The sequence below is a fragment of the Styela clava genome, chromosome 3, assembly GCF_964204865.1.
Source record: "Styela clava chromosome 3, kaStyClav1.hap1.2, whole genome shotgun sequence".
Classification (NCBI taxonomy): domain Eukaryota; kingdom Metazoa; phylum Chordata; class Ascidiacea; order Stolidobranchia; family Styelidae; genus Styela; species Styela clava.
This window is the reverse complement of record NC_135252.1, coordinates 9,470,143-9,492,599: the sequence shown is the minus strand read 5'-3', so window position 1 is coordinate 9,492,599 and position 22,457 is coordinate 9,470,143. Positions and strand designations below refer to the sequence as shown.

The 22,457-nt window shown below is 34.7% G+C and overlaps 1 protein-coding gene across 2 annotated transcripts; it reads left to right on the top strand.

The window, feature by feature from the left end:
• The first annotated feature begins 195 nt into the window (after positions 1–195).
• Positions 196–21,041, top strand: LOC120341877 (uncharacterized). 2 transcript variants are annotated; one of them, XM_078110558.1, is made up of 9 exons: positions 196–4,314; positions 4,378–14,990; positions 15,192–15,289; positions 15,657–15,887; positions 16,374–16,463; positions 16,539–16,778; positions 17,244–17,343; positions 17,783–17,992; positions 18,713–21,041. In XM_078110558.1, exons 1-9 carry the CDS (start codon positions 400–402, stop codon positions 18,813–18,815), a joined length of 15,600 nt encoding a protein of 5,199 aa, XP_077966684.1. In that variant the 5' UTR covers positions 196–399; the 3' UTR covers positions 18,816–21,041. The 2 variants fall into 2 exon arrangements, with proteins under 2 accessions (XP_077966684.1, XP_039266369.2); XM_039410435.2 differs by having other exon boundaries at positions 196–14,990.
• The last annotated feature ends 1,416 nt before the right edge of the window (positions 21,042–22,457 follow it).

The following is a 22,457-nucleotide window of genomic DNA, read 5'->3' as shown; positions in this document are numbered from 1 at the left end:
TGCAAACAGCATTGTGTTTAGTTGCAAATAGTTAGTTCAAGGCTAATAAGTCTGCACGAAGCGAATAATGTTTATAATTGTATCAAGTATTTATTTCATTTTTTTTTGCCCTGATCTTAGTAAGTAGTCATGTCATCAGCCATAATTACGGAGGTTATATTATTGATAATATGTCCCTAACATGTCAGATAATGTCCAATAAATTGTTAAAACTCATAAAGTTCATCAGGATATCTTATACTTGATGCATTTTAGTTTATCCATTTCAGTATAGCGACAGGTATGGTAATTCAGTTTCGAGACAATATAATCTACTACCGATGTGATTTGATCACCATATTTTTACTGTTATCAGATACAAAATTTATCAAAATGTAAGCCTTCTTTGTCAAATCGAAAATGGCATCCGAAGGTGATCTGCTAGATATATTTGGAGATAATAGTGCTGTTGAACAAAATGGGTTGACTAGTGAAGATAGTCCTCAGAATTCTACGGCAAATGACCAAATACTACTGGCATTTGACAATGACAGTAGTTCAGCAAATGGCAATGATATCACAGGAATTGGATACCCTGATGCCAATCATACATTGCAGTTTAATGATGGAGCTGCAACAGAAAATTTACTTAATTTTCCAGGTAATATTAACTTACCTAATCAAATTGCAGAAAATTCTACCAACACCTCTAACACATTGGACAATCTTGACTTTGATGTATTTAATCAGCATCCTATAGAAAATACAGAAGCCAAAAATCAAGTAAACCCATTTGAAAGCTCATTGTTTGACATTCATCAATCAGAAGTTGAATCCGGCATTGAAAGCATGCTTGAATTATTTGAGACTGCTGATAACACTGTGAAGAATATCCCAGACGAGTCCAATATTGACCTTTTGGGTGGTTTCTTTCAGACGAATGTTGTTCAAACAGATTTACTCGCACCTAATGAACCTAAACGGATTGAAAATGAAGCCAGTGAAGCAAAGTCAGCATCGTCAGCTGTTGACTTACTTGGCATTGGAAGTGACACAGCAGTTGAAACGGATGTATTGATGGATACCAGTGATTTTAATTCTCTACATAGTGATGTTATCAAAGATAATATAACGCCAAGCAGCCAGGAGAATGAACAGGTAGATGTTTTAAAATTTACATCCTTATCTGACGCTGATTCTAAAACTGATGACTTAGCAATAGTGAGCGTTTCTTCAGGAGCCATTTCTACTCAGCATGGGGATGAAACAAATTTTAATCTATTGCCATCAAACTCAATGACAGCATCGACAAATAATACCACTGAGGGTCGGAGTTTATTACAAATTGATGAATTTTCAGAAATGATGGATGATGATTCACTAAAACCGAACAGTTCTCTATCTCAATTGTTAAACTCAAATCTTTTTATTACTGCAGAAAGTTCACAGCTCCCCATATTTACTGCAAATGCTGAAAAAGAAGCTAGTGGTATAATAAAGACTGTTAACAACAATGAGGAAAACAAAGCTACATTGACATCTAAAAATGGAAAACCATATGGCACATCTAGTGATGATGAAATTGTAAATGAAAATGATTCCAAGGCAGCAATTTCAAATGAAAATTTGTTCAGTTTGAACATGGAGATTAAAACAGATGTATTGGTTTCTAGTCCTATTGATTTTGATAATGTCACTGAAAACCAAACTTCTTTGGATGAGGAAACTGCAAAAATGCCAGCTGATTCAAGTATCCTTCATTCAAATCAGACTTTGTTGGATACATTGGATATAAAATCCACTGATCAAGAATCTGCAAATAATACCTCACAGAAATCCATTGAATCAGAAAATAATCCAAGTTTTAACATGCTTGGAAATGTACTTGGCATTGAAGGTGACAAAGCAGTTACATCAGATGCACTGACGGATGAAAGTGATTTTAATTCTACGCAAAGTGATGTTATCAAAGATATTATGAGTCCAAGCAGCCCGAATGACAAACAAGTGGATGTATTAAATTTCACATCAATGAGTATTTCTTCAGAAGCCCCCGCTACTCAGAATGAGAATGAAACAGATTTTAATCTATTGTCACCAAACTCAATGACACCAATGGAAAATAACAATGCCACTGAGGGTCCGAGTTTATCAGAAATGATGGATGATGATTCACTAAAAGCGAGTAACTCTTTGGTGTCAAACCCAGACCTTTTTCTTACTTCAGAAAGTTCAGAGTTATCCATATTTACTGCTAATGCTGAACAAGAAGCTAGTGGTATGATAAAGAGTGTTAACAACAATGAGGAGAACAAAGCAATGTTGACATCTAAAAATGAAGAAACATGTGGTATTTTTAGTGATGAAAAAATTGCAGATGGTCCCAAGACCACAATTTCCAATGAAAATTTGGTCAGTTTAAACTTGAAGAATGAAACAGCTGTAGTGGATCCTAATCCTTCTGATTTTGATACCATCACTGTCAGTCAAACTTCTTTGAGAGAAGAAACTGCAAAAACACCAGCTGAATCAAGTATACTTCATTCAAATCAGACTTTGTTGGATACATTGGATATAAAATCCACTGATCAAGAATTTGCAAACAATACCTCACAGAAATTCATTGAATCAGCAAATAATCCAAGTTTTAACATGCTTGGTAATGTACTTGGCATTGAAGGTGACAAAGCAGTTACATCAGATGCACTGATCGATGAAAGTGATTTTAATCCTACGCAAATTGATATTGTCAAAGATAATATGAGTCCAAGCAGCCCGAATAACAAACAAGTGGATGTATTAAATTTCACATCAATGAGTATTCCTTCAGAAGCCTCCGCTACTCCGCATGAGAATGAAACAGATTTTAATCTATTGTCACCAAACTCAATGTCACCAATGGAAAATAACAACGCCACTGAGGGTCCGAGTTTATCAGAAATGATGGATGATGATTCACTAAAAACGAGTAACTCTTCGGTGTCAAACCCAGACCTTTTTCTTACTTCAGAAAGTTCAGAGTTATTCATATTTACTGCAAATGCTGAACAAGAAGCTAGTGGTATGATAAAGAATGTTAACAACAATGAGGAGAACAAAGCAATGTTGACATCTAATAATGAAGAAACATGCAGTATTTTTGGGGATGAAAAAATTCCAGATGGTCCCAAGACCACAATTTCCAATGAAAATTTGGTCAGTTTAAACGTGAAGAATGAAACAGCTGTAGTGGATTCTAGTCCTACCGATTTTGATAACAGTGTTGTCAATCGAAGTGATTTGAGTGAAGAAACTGCAAAACAATCAGCTGATAAAAGTACACCTCACTCAAATCGGACTTTATTGGATACATTGGATATAAAATCCACTGATCAAGAATGTGCAAACAATATCTCACAGAAATCCCTTGAATCAGACAATAATCCAAGTTTTAACATGCTTGATAATGTACTTGGCATTGAAGGTGACACAGCAGTTACATCAGATGAACTGATGGATGAAAGTGATTTTAATTCTACGCAGAGTGATGTTGTCAAAGATGATACAGGTCCATCCAGCCCGAATAACAAACAAGTATTTGTATTAGATTTTACATCAATGAGTATTTCTTCAGAAGCTCCTGCTACTCAGCACGAGAATGAATCAGATTTTAATCTAATGTCACCAAACTCTGAGACACCATTGGAAAATACCAATGCCACTAAGGGTCAAAGTTTATCAGCAATGATGGATGATTCTAAAAAAGGGAACACTTCTTCGGTGTCAAACCCAGATATTTTTCCCACTTCTGAAAGTTCAGAGTTATCGATATTCACTGCAAGTGCTGAACAAGAAGCTAGTCGTATACTAAAGAGTGTTAACAATGATGAGGAGAACAAAGCTATGTTTACATCTAAAAATGAAGAAGCATGTAACATTGTAAAGGATGAAAAAATTGCAGATGATCCCGAGACAACAATTTCAAATGGAAATTTGTTCAGTTTAAACCTGGATAATGAAACAGCTGTAGTGGATTCTAGTCCTACCGATTTTGATAACGTTGTTGTCAATCGAAGTGATTTGGGTGAGGAAAATGCAAAACAATCAGCTGATAAAAGTGCACCTCACTCAAATCAGACTTTATTGGATACATTGGATATAAAATCCACTGATCAAAAATGTACAAGCAATACCTCACAGAAATCCCTTGAATCAGAAGATAATCTAACTTTTGATAATGTACTCGGCATTGAAAGTAACATAGCAGTTACATCAGATGCACGGATGGATGGAAGTGATTTTAATTCTGATATTGTCAGAGATAAAACGAGTCCAAGCAGCCAGAATATTGAACAAGTGGATGTAATAGATTTTACATCAACATCAATGAGTATTCCTTCAGAAGCTTCTGCTACTCAGCATGAGAATGAATCAGATTTTAATCTATTGCCACCAAATTTAATGACACCATTGGAGAATAGCAATGCCACTGAGGGTCAGAGTTTATCAGAAATTATGGGCGCTGATTCACTAAAAGCAAGTAATTCTTTGGTGTCAAACTCAGATCTTTTCCCTACTTCAGAAAGTTCAGAGTTATCGATATTTACTGCAAATGCTGAACAAGAAGCTAGTGGTATGATAAAGAGTGTTAACAACAATGAGGAGAACAAAGCAATGTTGACATCTAAAAATGAAGAAAAATTGAGTATTTTTAGTGATGATAAAATTGCAGATGATCCCAAGACAACAATTCCCAATGAAAATTCAGTCAGTTTGAACGTGGGGAATAAAACAGTTGCAGTGGATTCTAGTCCTACCAATTTTGATAACGTTATTGTCAATCAAACTGATTTGGGTGAAGAAACTGCAAAACAATCAGCTGATATAAGTACATTTCACCCAAACAAGACTTCGCTGGATACATTGGATATAAAATCCACGGATCAAGAATCTTCTACAATGGAAACCTCACAGAAATCCTCTGAAGTAGAAAATAATCCAAGTTTTATGATGCTTACTAATGTACTGATTGATGCTGATGTACGTGAAGATCTATTATTCACTTCCACTTCAGAATTAACTAAAACTGAACAAACGTCTGATAACGAGTTTCTCTTTTCTCAAGAAAACAGTGTCGATTATTCAGGAAATCATGTCAGCTTGATACAGGACAGCGATGGAACACCAAAAGGACTTAATAATTCTGATCTATTTTTGACTGCCAGTTCTGGGGAAAATTTGTTAAATCTATGTACAGAACCAACTGGTGTTGATGAGAGTGGCAATCATGGTTTTACAGATAAGCAAGAAAATACAGAGGGCATGGTTGAGAAGACTGGGATATCAGAAAATGAGGAAAAAGCTGATGTTTTACCAAATCTAGTAAATGACACTCTTCTCTCTTCAATGGAGCAAGAACTTGATAGTGATTCATTTATAATTGAAAAAAATTTGAGCATATCTGCACCGATGACTTCAAATCATCAGAAGGATAATAAAATCTCAACAAACGATCTTGAAGTTGAAGGCTCAAGTAGTAGTGCTGTCAATGAGCCCTTAATACCAGTTACTGCTGATCACAAGAATTTGGAAATAAGTTATGAAAACATCAATCCAGAATTGCATAAAAGTGAAATTGATGAGCTCAATGCTGCTTCTGATGCCATTTCTGACTCTCAATCAATTTTAAATTTGTCCAGTCCTTCAGAAACTCCTATAGAATATTCACAAGCACTGTTGGAGACGGTGGATAATTTGTTGGAATCTGTTTTCATTGAAGTAGGCAAAGAAATATCAGAATACTCAGATGCTATGGAACTGGACAAAAATAATATTACTGAAACAGACGATAATCAAGAAGAAAATATGAGAGCAGTTATTGGGCCACAAGTGGAAACTTCATTATTCGAGACAAACAAACCAGTGTGTGATGATATGAATAGCATTATTGATCCTATGATCTCTGACGATGGTGTACCATTCGCTTCAAGTGGCACTTCACAACTAAATAATGATGGACTTTTAACAACAAATGAGGCTGAATCCAAACAAGATAATGATGCCGATATAAGTTACATGTTTGATTTAACTACCGGATTTGAACAGAGTGTAGAACCCGTTCAAAATTCATCTGGTGGTGAAGTCAATGATATTCTGTTACCTATTGGACAACAAAGTGAATTTGCCATAAGTAATAGTTCTCTGACTTCAGATATAATTTTGCCTTCAGAAGGAGAAAAATGCAACATGTCTACTATAACAACAAATTTTTCTGAGAGTTTATTGGAATTATCAGACAGTCATGTGCTTAATGGTACTATGTTGCCCCAGGGCCAAAATATGAATAGCGATGAAATGACATCACCACATGCTGAGAATACCACAGATCAGTCAATAAATATACATAGTCAGTTTGATATTGCAAACTACACGCATACAAGTGAAAAGTGCTTGTCAACAAAAGATACAGAGAAAAGTAGCAGTGAAGTTTCTTATGATCAGAATTTTGATTTTAACAAGCATTCAAATCTACAGACTTCGTTTGGACCATCTTTAGAACAACATATTTTTGAGGATACAGCGCGTGGCTCCTCAACTGAAGAGAGCCTGGAAATTTTGTCAAATGATTTTGAGCTATTCTCGCCTGAAGAAATTTTAATAGCAAAACAAAAAAGCTCAGTGCAGGATTATATGCTGGAATCTGCAAATGAATCAATCATATCTGAATCAAAATCACCCGGTTGTAATGACAATGATAGTGCCATAGTTCCTAATTCTAAAAATTCAAGTCAGGCAATGAAGGAAATTGCAATCGACATCATTGATTCTGTTGGAAAGTCTGATGAAAAAACTATATCAGAAGACGGAGAAAACTCGGAAGTAAAATCTGAACTTTTGATAAATGACTTTTCTCATGTCCAAGAAAATGTTAGTTCAAAGTCTAATGCTGATGATTCTATTCTTGATTCTGTTTCTCGGGATGTAGATACATTACCACCTGATTCAAGTCAGAATAAGAATGAACAAGATAGATTGGGCGAAGAATTAATGGTCATTGGCATTTCAACTGAATTGAATGGTGATGATGATTTTGTCAATCAATTTGATGATAACAATAACTTTAATAATGAGGAAGCTTATATAACTCATGAAACAGAAAGTTTAGAAACGGAGTCAACAAGTGTTGATGTGTCCACAATGTTGGAATTAAAAACAGAAATATTTGACATATCCACTTGTGACACTTTTGATAGTCAAAGTAAAAACGATGCAACTACTGATGCTAAAAATATTCATGTGAGGGATACTTCAGATTTCCATGCTTCTATTCCTGCAAGTTTATCTGAGGAAAAAGTACAGCAAACCCCACCTGAAAGATCAGAAGCTGACTACATTGATTGTTCAGACATCAATGCAGAAGAAAGGAACCTCTTCATACATTCTGAAGTCAACACAGTTGGGCATGATCAAAGTATAATGCTTTCAGATCAAAATAAAGAGGATTCAGAAAATCATTCAAATTCTCAAGATGATAAGCCATCAATTGACTTGATTATGCAAGTGGGCAATGAAGTGACAATACAAGGGTCAGAGAAAAATTCCAACAGTGCTAATATGGATATCTTTGGCTCACTTGGTACTATTTCCACAAACGAGGTGTCTTCGACTTCGCCTGCTGGGAATTTAATTGAAGAAGCTGAATCTGCTAATGTTAGTGAAGAGAGCTCTAATGGTGAAAATGTTGATGTGTCCACCACATTAGAATCAAAAACAGAAATATTGGAAGTATCTTCTTCTGACACTTTCAATAGTCAAAGTAAAAACAGCACAATGGATACTGGTTCTGAAAATGTACTTGTTGAAGATATCCCAGATAAAAATATGTCTATTCCTAAAAGTTTATTACTGGGAAAATTGCCGCAAACTCAGTCTGAAAGATCGAAAGCTGAATATACATGTGGTACAGTTCCCAAAGTAGTAGTGTCATTGGCTTCTCCTGTAGAGGATTTAATTGAAGGAGTTGAATCTGGTAATATCAGTGAAAGCAGTTTTAATGGAGAAAATCCTGATGAGGCTGAAGATTATTCCATTGACCAGATACTTGAACAAAATATCACAGACCAATCACCAGATAATAGTTTTGTTTCTCAAGAATCATCTATAAATGATGAGCCGGAAAAGTCAACTCAAGGCAATACAGTTCCTAATACATCAAATAGTGAATCATGTTTTAAAAATAACAATTCAATGAAAGGGTTACAGGATGATTCAAATGCGGATTATTCGAACTCTGAAGGGGTAGTGACATTGCCCTATGCTATTGAGAATTTACTTGAAGAAACTGACATTACTAATACAAACACGGCACCTGTTGCCCCTCGGCGTAAAAAGAAAAAAGATAAAGTTGACGACTCAAATCCTGGTGATATTGGTCAACAAGATACTGCTCAATGTGATGAAAATTCAACTGAAAGCAATATGTCAGATATTATATCTGCTGAGCGAATAGATGACACTGTCTCGAAAGAAAATCAAAATCAGGTTGTGGATAGTGTCACAAAAGACTGTTATTCTGAAGAAAATGCATTTGTCAAACACACTGAACATGAATCAAGTGACACAAACGAAGGAATAATTGAAGGCATCAATAATTCATTTCAAATCATAAACCAAGAGAATATGATAAATTCTGAAGATTTAGTTGCAAGTGAAGCAGAGGATTTGATGATTGAAAACTCCAGTGTTCAATTTATAAATGATTCACCACGTGACTCAGAGGATCTTAAACCAAATGATGAAGATCAAAGTGAGTTGGTACCGAAGTTTCAAGTTGAAGACTGCATTGTCAATATTGCGAAGCCAACTATAGTTACAGCAGATATTGAAGCTACAGATTGCATTTTGGAAACAACTTATGACCAGTCTTTTGGGAGTGACATAACCATCAATTTAGAAAAAGATTTTACAGAAAGGCACATGACAGAAAAATCTGATAAGAACTATCATGAAATTTCGAAATCAAATGATGATATTTTCACTGAAACAGAGTTTGACTCAAAACAGAACGATTCTTCAGAAAACGCTTCCCAACATCAAATAACAGGAAATGACAATGATTCACTGCAAGATCAACAGCAGCAAAGAAGTCCTGACCAGGATTCTATTGGCAGTAGTTTGCCTCTTGAATTACCTACAGTGATTAATCAAATAAGCGATATGGCAGATTTCGCAGACAAAGAAAAATCCGATGACATGGTGAAAGATAATCTTATGGATGATCGTTCGCCAGAAATAAATATGTCAAATTCATTGATGCAAATCTCTGAACAAGAACAATTTATTGTCACTACACAAGAAATACCATCCCCAGCTACTCATGAGATACAGCCTATTACATCAATTAATGAGCAGCAAATGAACTCTGAAGAAAGTTTTATGACTGGTGACAGAGGCACTTACCCTGATGGCATATTACTACCAGATACAACCACAGGTGTAAATATTGAAACCACTGATCCTGTGTTGCATACTGAGTCCGGTAAAGACATATTAATTATGGATTCTGATGAATCAATGACAACAACTTCTGAGGCAAGTTTTTCTATACATTCTGGTGAAATGAATAATGAAGACCAAATAGATGATGAAACCAATAGTCCAATTATTGACGTTCAAATGGATGAAGAAAATTCATTTGAGACGAAAAATGCATCTGATACAATTTCAGAAAAACTCGTATCAGAGCTACTTACTTCCGATACATTTGAGACGGTGGCACTACAGAAAACAAAAGATAGTAATGATGGATCAAATTTCAATAGTTTATTTGAAGACAATGGAAGTTTGTTAGCAGACATTCAAAACAATAGCATTTGTGACAAAAGCGATGCTTTATTAATAATTGATTCCAATACGCCTAAAGAATGTGAAGAAGTAAAGCTAGACTCATTCATAAATGATGAATCGAGTGAATTAAAAGTGGACACTGAAAAATATCATGATACATGTAGTCAAGTGCCTGATCAATACAGTGAAGTTGTCATGCAGCCAGACTCAAATTATATACCTGTCATAGACTGCTTAAATGTAGAGGATACAATGCAGTTGTCATTAAGTATAGCTGATGAAGAGAATGAGGAATCAAATCATGTTGGAGATCCACTGAAAAATTCCGAAATGCTCAAATTCAGTGACATAGCTTCTGAAAGATCTACTACTTTGAGTCACTCTGATGAAACATCAACTTCGGAAAAGGTTGTTCTCGAGAAAAATTCAAGTAATGGATTACAGAAGCCTATACTTGAAAAAGCATCTGAAAATCAATCTGTGGACAACATTGACATTATAGAGCCAGTTCGTCATTCTATTGAAGAAAAGTCTACTGAGGAAATTGGTTTGGTTGAAACAGGTGTAACAGGCCAAATTTTTCATCAAATTATTTCAGACCCAACACTAGATAAAAGTTCAGTTGTACTTGAATATTCTACAAAGGATGTGCCAGATACAGTTCATGATGAATCCCAAAGTGAATCATGTTTCGGAAATGAGAATTTACTGAAGGGAATACATGATGAGTCAAATGATGAAAAAGACCATACTATAAATGAACTTTATAAGTATCAAATTTTACCAGCTGATGATCATACAGAGCATTCGGAGATTATAGATGTAGATTCAAATGTAACTTCGAAAAATGGTAGTAGTGTCAACTTTCGGCAAAAGGAGGACGGACTTGAAACCATACAAGATTGTTCCAATACTGTAGCCAGCAGTCATAATAATGTTGCAAAATTAGGTGTAAATATAACAGAACTGGCACCATCTGATGCAGACATAGACATAACAGATATCAATGAAGTTGATGTAATTGATGGAACATCAAAAGAGGAAATTGTTGGTAAAGAACATGATCAGGTTATAAATGTTGATGCTTCTTGTGAAGAAGTTGAAAGCACTTTGCAATTAATAGAACCGGCTGCTGCTACAAGAGATAGCAATATTTTACCTCCAGATCATATAGTTTCTCCAACAATGGAGTTTGATGATGATATGTTTGGAGACACTGAACTTGAGTCAAGAATATCAATAGCATCTAATGTAATAAAGAAAACACCTTCTCTTCCATCACATCGAACTACTGTTTCGAATACTTACGTTTCTGGACAAAGTTACTCATCTGCTGTTCCATCATCAGTTTATATTGATAACGATTTGCTTTCTGATGATGAGGGTGATGTTGCTTCAATAGAAGCAAATGCTACAAGTAGTGATGATGAACATAATGATGATTCGGAAACCGATGATGATATGTTTCACGGTCAAGATGACTTTGACGATCCTATCATAGCATTGAGGCACCAAGTCAGTCAAAACAACTCTGTGCCCTTATCTTCATATGTTCAGAGCGGGCCAGAAGATTCTAATTTTACCTACAGAGGCTTTGATGCTGGCTGGGAAGAAATAGCTGAAGAGGAACATCCGATATATTCTAATTTACCTATAATTATGGAAGAAACAGAACCGAGTGATACTGATGAACCCACATCTTTGAATCATTCTGCTGAAGAATCTGAGGATAAAAATGGACATAGCATTGCGCAAGAATTCGAAATTCTACAGGAATGGGAATCCAACACAACTGAACCTACATCGATAGTAAACAGTAAAACTGAACACACTGGTGTTTTTGAAACGTCTACAGAAGAGTTACAGAAGGGTGTACCAACAATTACTATATCTCAACCAGCCTCGCTTGATGATATGGACATGATTGAACATTCTAATAGTATATTATCCACAAATGCTAATGCAGAAGAATCAGGCAAACAAGCCAATGAAGTAATCATTCCTTCTTCTGATACAGAGAAAGAAGTTGCTACTGAATTAGACACAGAAAGGGAGGTATCATTACAATCATCAGCTGAAATTACTCATGAGAATGTATTTATTGTAGACTCAATACCTACTGATAATGAGTTATTAGATGAACAAGCAAAAGGAGACAGCAATCTTAAAAATGATGAATTGAATCAGCCATTAGTTGCGGATATGGATCTCAGCGATGGAATAGAAATTGCCAATACTGAAAAATATTCTGACACTGAAATTCATTCAACCTTGTTGGAACATCAGATCGCTGACAGTAACTTAATCAGTGAACCTTCTGATAATCAGAATGTGGAGAAATCTATCTCAAATGATTTTTCACCAACAAATGCTGAAATATCTGAGCATTCTGTAATCCATACCAACAGACATGAAGACAACATTCCTCCACCACCTCCCACAAGAAAGAAGAAAAAACTTTTATTAAATGAAGTGGAACACAACGTGGATATAATAAGTGAGTCTGCACCTCAAATTGATGATTCAATAGTCACTGGAGGGACTCCACCATTTTCTTCAATAATATCACAGAGCAATGAAGAGCAAGATCAAGCTATTCATGCAGCTCCAATCAGCATACCTGAGCCACCCTTTCTTGAAGACCAGCCTATATCAGACACCACAAAGTCAGAAATACCTGACAAACTCACTGTCGATTCATTGTCCAATGCTACTATTGAGCTTGATAAACCAGCCATGGAGGGTGAACTGTCAGTACCTACTTCAGTTAGAGATGAAATTTCAGAGAATGTGATTAATAAAGACACTCTACATGCAGATGTTCAACTCTCTGGAGAGCAGGAAAAATCAGCCATGGATTCAAGTTTTGAAATATATGCACAATCGCACATTGAATCCAATGTTGTTGTAAATACTGAAGTGAGTATGGAATCTTGTACTGGTATTGGCACACTGCAAATGGAAGATAAAACAGAATCTTTGTATGATTCAACTAATCGTAATCCAATGGGAAAAGATTCTGTAGTCGAGATTCAATCAAACTCGCTAATCCCACAGGCTGCAGAAAACATATTTGCAAAAACTTTTCATGAAACAGATGATTCAAGAGAATCATGTGCAATAGCTCATTCACCAGATATTGATAAGTCGCCTCAAGAATCCTTAATTGATACAGATGAACATAATCAAAACTATCCTCCTCCACCTCCCTCAAGAAAAAAGAAAAGAACATTAAAATCGGATATTGAGCAGGCTGTGGAGGAAACTGTTATAAGTCAACATGAATCTGATTTGAAACCGAAAAAAAGAATTGCTCCACTTCCACCATCTAACCATAGTATTGATAATGACTTTGTGGATAATCAACCATTCAATGCCAATGACAGTGAGAAAGATGTTTTGGACCGTCAAGTTATTGAGAGTCATTTGGTGGCCAATGACCAAATCACATCTAGAGATCGTAGTGAAGTACCTGCAGACTTGCAAGCATCACAGGATGAAAATATTCTCCAAAATCACACACGCTCTCAGACAGGAGAAATTAATGATGGTGTGAAGCCACGTAAAAGAATTGCTCCAATGCCACCAACTCAGCATACATATTTGAATACTGACAACACTATGGATGACAGAATTCATGCTATTGGAAATACCTCAGCAGTTTCCAAATCTGACGAAATTACACCAATAGCCCAAAATGTAGAAGCTTCCAGTAATTCAAATATCAATGTCGAAAATGCAGGTGTGGATCGCATGGAAATTCAATCTGAAATACCAGAAAAAACTGATGATGATTCTGAGGTAGGAAAGGCATTACTTCCTGGTGCTAAAGTCACAGTTATTGAAGATGGTGTAAAGCCACGTAAAAGAATTGCTCCAATGCCTCCAACTCAGCATACATATTTGAATACTGTCGACACCACAGATAACAACACTCATGCTATTGATAATACCGCAGCAGTTTCTGAATCTAACAAAATTACACCAATAGCCCAAAATGTAGAAGCTTCAATTGATTCTATTATGAATGTCGAAAATGCAGGTGTTGATCACATGAAAATTCAATTTGATATTACAGAAAAAAGTGATGATGATTCTGAGGTAGGAGAGGCAGTACTTTTTGGTGCTACAGTCACAGATATAGAAGATGGTGTAATGCCACGTAAAAAAATTGCTCCGATGCCACCTACACAGGACACATATTTAATCACTGAAAACACCGTGGATAACATGGTTGATACTACTGAAGATGTCTCCTCAGTTTCCAAATCTGAAACGACAATTACACCACTACAATCAAATGCAGAAACTAGTAATTCAATTGTCGATGCTGATGTAGACCATGTGAAAATACATTCTGATATTATACAAAATAGTGATCAAGATTCAGATATAGAGGAGGCATTACTTTTTGGTGCTACCGTCACAGGAATGACCAAAATCATGGAACCTGAATCTGTAGATACAAAATCGGAAGAAATGACTCATGTTGAGGAGATCACAGAACAAATCGAGTCGGAAGAACCCAAAAAATCAATTTTGGATAGTGCCGTAAAAGATAACATGGCTTCTTCAAATCATGATTTAGATTCAACTGCATCAAAAGATACTAATGAAATCATTGAAAAGAATTTATTGGAGACACATGGTCTATCTGATAGTGATAGTGAACATACTCAAGATTTATTAAAAGATATGTCAAGTTCAGATGAAAATTTGCATGCAAATGATGATAGAAAGTTGCTCTCATCAAATGTCGATATTCATGCAAATGAAAAACCAGAGCAGCCCGTTCAGGATTCTTTAATGGAGTCTTACCACTCAATGGCTTTCGCAATTGTTGATCAGTTGGTGGAAGAAGTCATAACTATGGGAAAAGAACAAACTGTCGCTGAGTCCACTTTGGAATCTCTTATATCAGTTGAAAATGTTTCCAACACAGATCCTTTTAATTTTGCTCAAGAAGACGATCAAGATTTAAAACCAGAAATGGAACCCAGACATGACATTGAACCACCCAATCTGATTGATGCAGATATTACTTTTGTCAACCTTGATGCTACACATGATAGTTTCGAGGCCAAAGCAAATGAATCTCTTGAGACTGAGGTGTTTGAAGATAATTCCAATGAGGGTCATTTGGTGCAACTGGTTGCTCTTAATGACGCAGAATCCAAGCCTGAACAGTATGTACATTTGTTTTTATCCGATTATATATAAATGAGAATTCAAATAGGTATAATATATTTTTAAATGTTATGGAATAAGCCAATAAAAGTAATTGAATGATCGATGTCATGTATTTATCTAATTTGTTGCAATATTGAAAGCATCAATATTTCTGGATTTCGGATTTATCAGTATAACTGAATTAAAAAAAATTTTAGATCAAACCAATCACACAGAATACGATATGAAACAACTGGAAGTGTTGGAAGTTTGACATTTCTTACTGATTCAGAAGAAGATGATGATGCTAACATTAGTGAGTATATGCTGGAAAGTCACATTTGAAATTTGGTGTGAGGTTTAGGATCTATTGCTTGGTGATACTTAAATTGTATTTTAGTTTATGTGAAGTCCGTTATTTTCCAAGAACCACCAGATTTTCTCCCCAGTTCACTTTCCTAAGTTTAAGTTCTGCTCATGTGAAAAATTATTTTGAAGTAATATTTCACATTTTGGCACTGCTAGTGAAATCTTTCTGCTTTCCTTCCAACAAAATTATTTCATTCGATATCCTGAATGATTTATTTATTGGCATAGGTTTATTGATGAAAAAAAAACATTCTACTTTTAAATGCAGTCAAGTTTTTGATATTTTCACAATAATTATTTAATTTTAATTTCAGAACAAAAGCAAGAACAGCTCATATCACTTGATGATGATGCTGTTGTGGATGATGATGATGATGACATTATTGAACCAATGATCAATGACTTTAGTAATGAGATTCATTCACCAGGAAAAAGGAAATCTTTGGTACCACCATCGTCTCTTATACTATCAGTTGCTCTGGATGACACGCCTGACGCCGCACAATTTGTCGACACCCCTGTCGAACAAATAACCATCGATTTAGGTAATTTTTGTGTTGATAACAATTGGAACCGTTTTTCTTTTTGTTTATTAGGAATGTTGTAAGAGAAGTCAATATTCTAAGTTTATGCATTCTAGTAGCTTTGGTATAAGGTAAGACGGAAAAAACTGTACTTCCGTAGTGTGTGTACTGGGTTCGGGTTAGGCCATAATTTTATTTCAATTTTCCTTATTTTAGTTCTATTGCGAGTTCGGGACTGTCTATGTTAGCTAAGTGAATATACCCCCTGCCCATAGGTTTCAGTCCCTTCACACAACTTGATGTAGAGTAGGTGAACAAAAATTAGTTACCTCCATATTGGTACACACACTTCTGAAGCGCCAAAAAAACATTTGACTGAAAGAGTTATATTTTGTTGTCCTTATGACTACTTATTAGATGTGTAATGACTGTAATAATATTGGTCTTAAGGAAGTGATAATTGGGTATATTGAAACCTAAGACGCTAAAATCAAAATTTTTCAACAGCAACATCAATGTCAGAAAATATAAGTCAAAGGTCTTCTAGCTTCATTGGGTCTGAAACTTCAGCAACCAGCAGTATTGATGATGTTACAGGTTTGTACTTATTTTTTAAGTATGGCTTTGTGGCATTTAATTCAAAACGCTCTTTTTCTTTTATTCATAAAACAGGAAAGAGAAGCTCACTTCCAAGGTTGCCATCACTGCGGAAGGAAAAGCCCAAAACACCTCCGGAACCGACAATTATAAAAACCAATATTCAGTTGGTGGCAAGAAAAGATATCATACCAATCTCACCGAAACCAGATGTACTTAGAATGATTCGGTGGGAGACTGTAACAATAAAAAATATTGAGTATAAGATTGATGAAACTGCTATACAACCCTATAAAAAGGTCATCTCTCATGGAGGTAAGTCACTGATATAAATGCATGTTGTATTATAATCAGGTATTTGTACTTGAAATTACTAATTTTTTGGAGTTAAAATTGAGGCAAAATTGAATTTAAATCACTTTGCTCCAACTATAGTTGCTAATCTTAGTGAATTCCAAAGTTAAGATACTGAATGAAGAGGAATTCTTTTGAATTTCTGAACTTAGTATGCCTCACCAATGAGGACTTGGATATAGGTCACACATGGAAAACACATATTAAAAACTATGCACTCCTCGATGTTTGAGATATAAATGACTTCTGGGAAAATATGTTTCTAGTATTTTTCCTTATGAATCATGCTCACATACAAAATATATTCTTGTTATTCTTATTTGCAGGATGTTTTTTGTAAGACACTTATGATTCTATTTATGTTGATCTATTATTGCAGCAAAGGTAGTGTATATAGAAAATGTTTATTTATTATTTTACATACAGGATTTTATGATGAAAAGAGTGCAATTATTGAAATATTCACTTCATACCTACCAAGTTCCAACATAGATCATTATGCCTGGGTTATGGACAATCTATTCCTGTGAGTTCCTTTGATTTTTATTTGTACGAGTATTTGATTTGTATGAGTCAAGACTATTCAAATTTTGAGTACCGGTAATTTGTGTTTTAAATGTTCTAATATTTTTTTAAATTGACAGTCATTGTACAACACTACCAAAAGCAGTACAATATTAAGCTGATATTTGGTTGCTGTTTCAACTACCTGTCTTGGGTGCTCAAATTTTTTAAAATTTTCTATAATTGACTTGATCAGTAACTAGTTGTGATATAACTGCTATGTAATGCTTCAGTAATGCCATATAATCACAGAATGGAAGAATCAATATGAACCTTGTTTACTAACATGGAAAAATAAAACTTGAATCTTTTGTTTTATGTACAGCTCAAATCAGTTGTTTCGAAAATTCCAAATTTCCATATAAAATACCAATAGACTATTCTAACTCTTTTCGTTCCAGATATGTATTAGCCACTGTGGAACTTCTCGCTCGAGATAAATTTAGTGTGGTTATGTTTGTTGGATCAACTCCCAAACATCAAATTCCTTCAAATTCACTTTTAAAAAAATGGCATGAGCATGTTGACTATAGTTTGAAGAAGAATGTGGAAGCATTCTACATTATGAATCCAACTCTATATTTTAGAACAATGGCAAGATTGTTTGTCAGGTAATGTTTTTATTTTGCTCTCATATTATTTTGTGTTGTTTTATCTGGTTTGAAACTGCTTATTTGGATGTGCAAAAATATTAATTTTAATTGGCTCAAGGAATTGTGCTTGGGTGATTTTTGTCAGAGTGATTTCGACACTCCTTATCACCGCAAATATTATTTAATGGTCAAATGTGTACTTCCTTTTCATTCATTGCCGTTTATGACTCCCGACCACAAGGTCCATATGAAAAAAACATGAGTATAAAAAACGGTGAAAAATAATTGAAGCTGCCATTGCCAGCATAATATAGGTTTAGAACCTGAGGTATCTTGTCACAACTAATATCGACTTAGGATTCCGAAAAGCTGTTCATCAAACTTCTTCTCAATAATAACCAAATATCGTTGCCATGAAATGCTTCAAATAAGGGAACGTTAATAAACAAAAATTTATTTTAGTATTGAATAAGAATGGTTGTGCTGGCAATTTTACATGTATTTGACTTCATGATTTGCAGAACACCATTAAATGTTCACGTTCAGAACAGTTGTTATAAAGGCTATTTCACCAACCAATTCCACCATGAAACACTCGCCTGAACATTCATATGGCAGTACAAGTGTCCTTGTTGTCTGTATACATAACTATATTAGGGAGTATTGAATTTCTCTATATACTGTACATGATAACTTAAATTTGTCATTTTAATAACCACTAATTTTATCATCACACAGTCGGAAAGTAATGAAGAAAATGAAATATGTGAAAAACATGTCAGATCTGAAGACGTTCATTCCAACAGACTTCTTGTTTGTTCCAAGTGAAATTGCTAAATGAAAGTTTTAGTTCCATCCTAGTTAATCAAAACACTTTTTATGATAAATATTTGTTTTAATCCATATTTCACATTAAGGCTTTGAGTAATGGAAAGTGCTATCACGTTTATTAACAATATAGATGAATATATTGGTATATATACATATATGTCCTTCTTAGAGTGGTTTTAAACAGATTCAAAGCAACTTTCGGCTTCCAACCTTACCTAATCAATAGGATTGTAGCGATTATTTAATACAAAATGTAAGAGATTGTTTTAACCATTAATCAGCTGTTAGCCAGAAAAATTCAACACGAATGACTCTTTTCTTATGTTTAGAATCACTTTGTATATATTAACTATTCGATATGTGATATAACATGTACATTTCTCATATTCGTTTTGTTCCAATTATTTACAACCTGTGCCTTAATGACTTCATAATTTTTTATTATTAATTTTGAAAAAAAGATGAAAAAAACATTTGCCTGGGCTTTGTATCTTGCTGTGATATTGAAATCTATCAAAATTTTCACATATATGTTGATATTTAATTCTTTATTTTGTTTAAATCTTGCTTCTTGTGTATTTTTCAAGTGCAATATTTCAAATGTTTGGAACTGCTTGCGCTTATGCAAAATATTTGTTCCTGTGAAATAAATTTTGATTGGTAAAATTCAAATGCAGTGCTAATTTATGAGATTCTATTTTGGGTTATCGACTGGGGATATGCTTTGGACCAGGGGTCTCCAACACGCGGCCCAGAGCCAATTTTTTCCGCAGAGAAACTAAAATAGTACGGTGTCAACTATAAGTAAGTTTTATCGTGTTATTCAAGATCCGGTCCGACAAACTGTAAAAAGTGAAACAAACCTTTCCCCTGTTATTCCACTTTACTCCGTTCATATTTTATTTTTATTGTGACAAAATAAACCAGTTTCGGCCAGATCATTGTGTGCGAAGAAGGGTTCCCAAAGTTAATTGCACACTCACGTCGCATACTTGGCATGTTTTGGCGATGTTTGGCAGTACCTTTTTTTTTGCGAGCATTTTTTTTTAAACATTGAAGGTTACAAAGCAGCCCTCCGCACACGAATATCGGACGAGTATTTGCGTGGTGTCTTAAGACTAGCAAGCCAACGCAATATTATGTGTATTAATTTTGTAACTAGTGTGTTGGTTTGTGGCCCGCGTTGTCAATAAAGTTCAAGAATTAGCCCATGACATTTTTTGAGTTGGAGACCCCTGTTGTAGACCTAAGAACACCCATGAATGTTCTTTCCCTCAACTAGCCTTGCTGAGAAAATGCAGCTCATTACCTGCGACATTGAAAGAACTAATAATTTATCTGTTATGCTGATTATTTTTTTTCCATGTAGATAGTTTTGACTTTCCAATTGGGACTGTTATTTTAGCCGGGACAGTAATAAATTCCTGCGAAAGTGAAAAAACAAAAAATATACGAAGAGAAATATTAAAAAAAATAGGCGGATTACATTTAAATTGCAGTGACCACTTCGCTCATTCTATTAAATTTGATAAAGCAGGAAGAAAAAATAAATATAATCGTATAAATTACAATTTTTTAATAATTTATCCACTATACAATTACACTATATAAAATATCCAAAGCTTCTCTTTTTTTCTAATTTTAATAATGCCTTATGGTTATGTGTGTGTGCGAGTGTGTATGATTTGATTCAGTATTTTTAGGTGAGTGAACACGTACCACTTCTTTTTGGCAATGCCTTCCATCTTATATTCTGTACGTTTTAAAACTTTTCCAAGGTTTTGTTTACTCTCCTGATTTCATATTCAGTTTTTATTTATTTGTCTTTATCACCATTTTATCGCCTTTATGCTGATTATGGAGTCGAAACAAACTTATCTTACTTATCTAAGATAATCCCATCTGCACAAAAAATAGATCTATTAAATGCCCGAAAAGACAAACGTTTAATAAATGAAAATAAAAACACAAAATTTGAATGGAAATGTACTTTCAATTATTAAAAAAAAATACACAAGTTGTATGAAATATTATAACCAAGGTTGAATTCTCGGTTTGAAAACCAAACAGGGTATAATAAATTAAGTAGGATATGCAAAATCGAAAAGATTCCGGTTCTACCAATAACATATTGGTCCTTCGCTTATCGTTCGCATTGTCTACTCTAAAGCATTGTTCGAAGATGTAAAATAGATCATAAGATTTATGATGGACAGTTATACTCCCACTGGAATTGTAACAATCAAAGTTTTTTCGAGCAGAATGGTGATCGCGCTGCAAGAGTAATAAATTTATCTTACGTTTCGACTAGCTTATTTTGATGGGCCATATTCTAATAAAAAAAAAAAATACTGTACCAGCAAACGAATTTTGTCTTTTTTATTCATTGTCGAAACTCGCAGAATAATGATTCCTCAGGGGTATATTCGTCAGCAATATAGGTTATGCAGTAGCCATGTATTGACATGTGTATTGCCACGGACCACGCTCAAAAAAGGCGTAGCTTTGAATGAACAAGGTATTATACAGAGTGTGGTGAATGTTGACGAAGCTTTTGCCACTTCAAATATATTGACTATATAATACTTTCCGCCTTTCGTCGGTATTTTTACAGGAGTTCCTGATATAATTATCAAGGTTAAAATCTGCTCTTCCTATCAGCGCAATTACCATCTATTCCCGCATCCGCAAAAAGGACAACCCCGTATTCATAATCATATGGCATGTATAAATTGATTGATCACAACAACCCACTGGTCACGCTTTATACGAGTAATTCTCTTAGCGATTATGGTTGATCATATCGGATTGAAGAGAGCAGCGGCGATAATAATTTTAATTTAGGAAATAATCCAATAAATCACTCTATTCAGTATCAAAAGGTTTAATTGATATGACGTTTCATCTTGCTACAATTACTGTTTCCCCAATAATTTTTAATATTATATAACGCACTGTGCTTCGACATAAGCGACTGTCAAATCGCTGACATCGTGTTACAAAACAATGGTGACTAATTGTTACCTGGTCCGTGGTTCCAAAACACTCATAAATAGTTTGATCTGACCAATGTTGACAAGAATTTGCGAAATATTCCTTATTACCAAAGCACAAATAGTTTTAATATTTAAACCTTTGTAAAGGTAAAATGTAAATGTATTTTCAGATGTAATAAAGTGTAGGTAATGCATAAAGTCCGAGACATACATGTCCTGACAAAATTAGGAAAGGTACTTGGTTACCGCTATACAGACTGGAAAACAACAAGATATAAAGCATTTCAATATATTCTTACGTTCTGAAATATAGTGATTCGAAATTTATTTTTTCTTTATGTTTCTCTTTTTTTCCATGTTTATCTAGTAAAACTTCTCATGTGGGAATAAATATTTCGCTCAAGTTTGTTCAAAATAAGGTCCCGGGCCAACAGCCGAAACCGGGAAGAAAAGCTGCAAACGACGATGACTAACACGCGCTAAATCATGAGAGAAGCGAATTCGATAAACCCGGCATTGATGATGTTTTGAACAGCAACGATGACACAATGGAATTTTTTCTGAAGTTATTGTTCACACGTACAACATGCGAATTGCGAAATGTAATTGTTTTCGTACTAATGGATGTGGTCGATTCATGACAACCTAAAATGTGT

What these genes read in the sequence shown, in the direction of transcription:
- LOC120341877 (XM_039410435.2), top strand. Translation starts at nt 400, where the DNA reads ATGGCATCCGAAGGTGATCTGCTAGATATATTTGGAGATAATAGTGCT. An exon ending in AGATGATGATGCTAACATTA is followed by an intron (nt 15,290 to 15,656) that starts GTGAGTATATGC and finishes TTTTAATTTCAG; the next exon opens with AACAAAAGCAAGAACAGCTC. An exon ending in ATGGCAAGATTGTTTGTCAG is followed by an intron (nt 17,993 to 18,712) that starts GTAATGTTTTTA and finishes ATCATCACACAG; the next exon opens with TCGGAAAGTAATGAAGAAAA.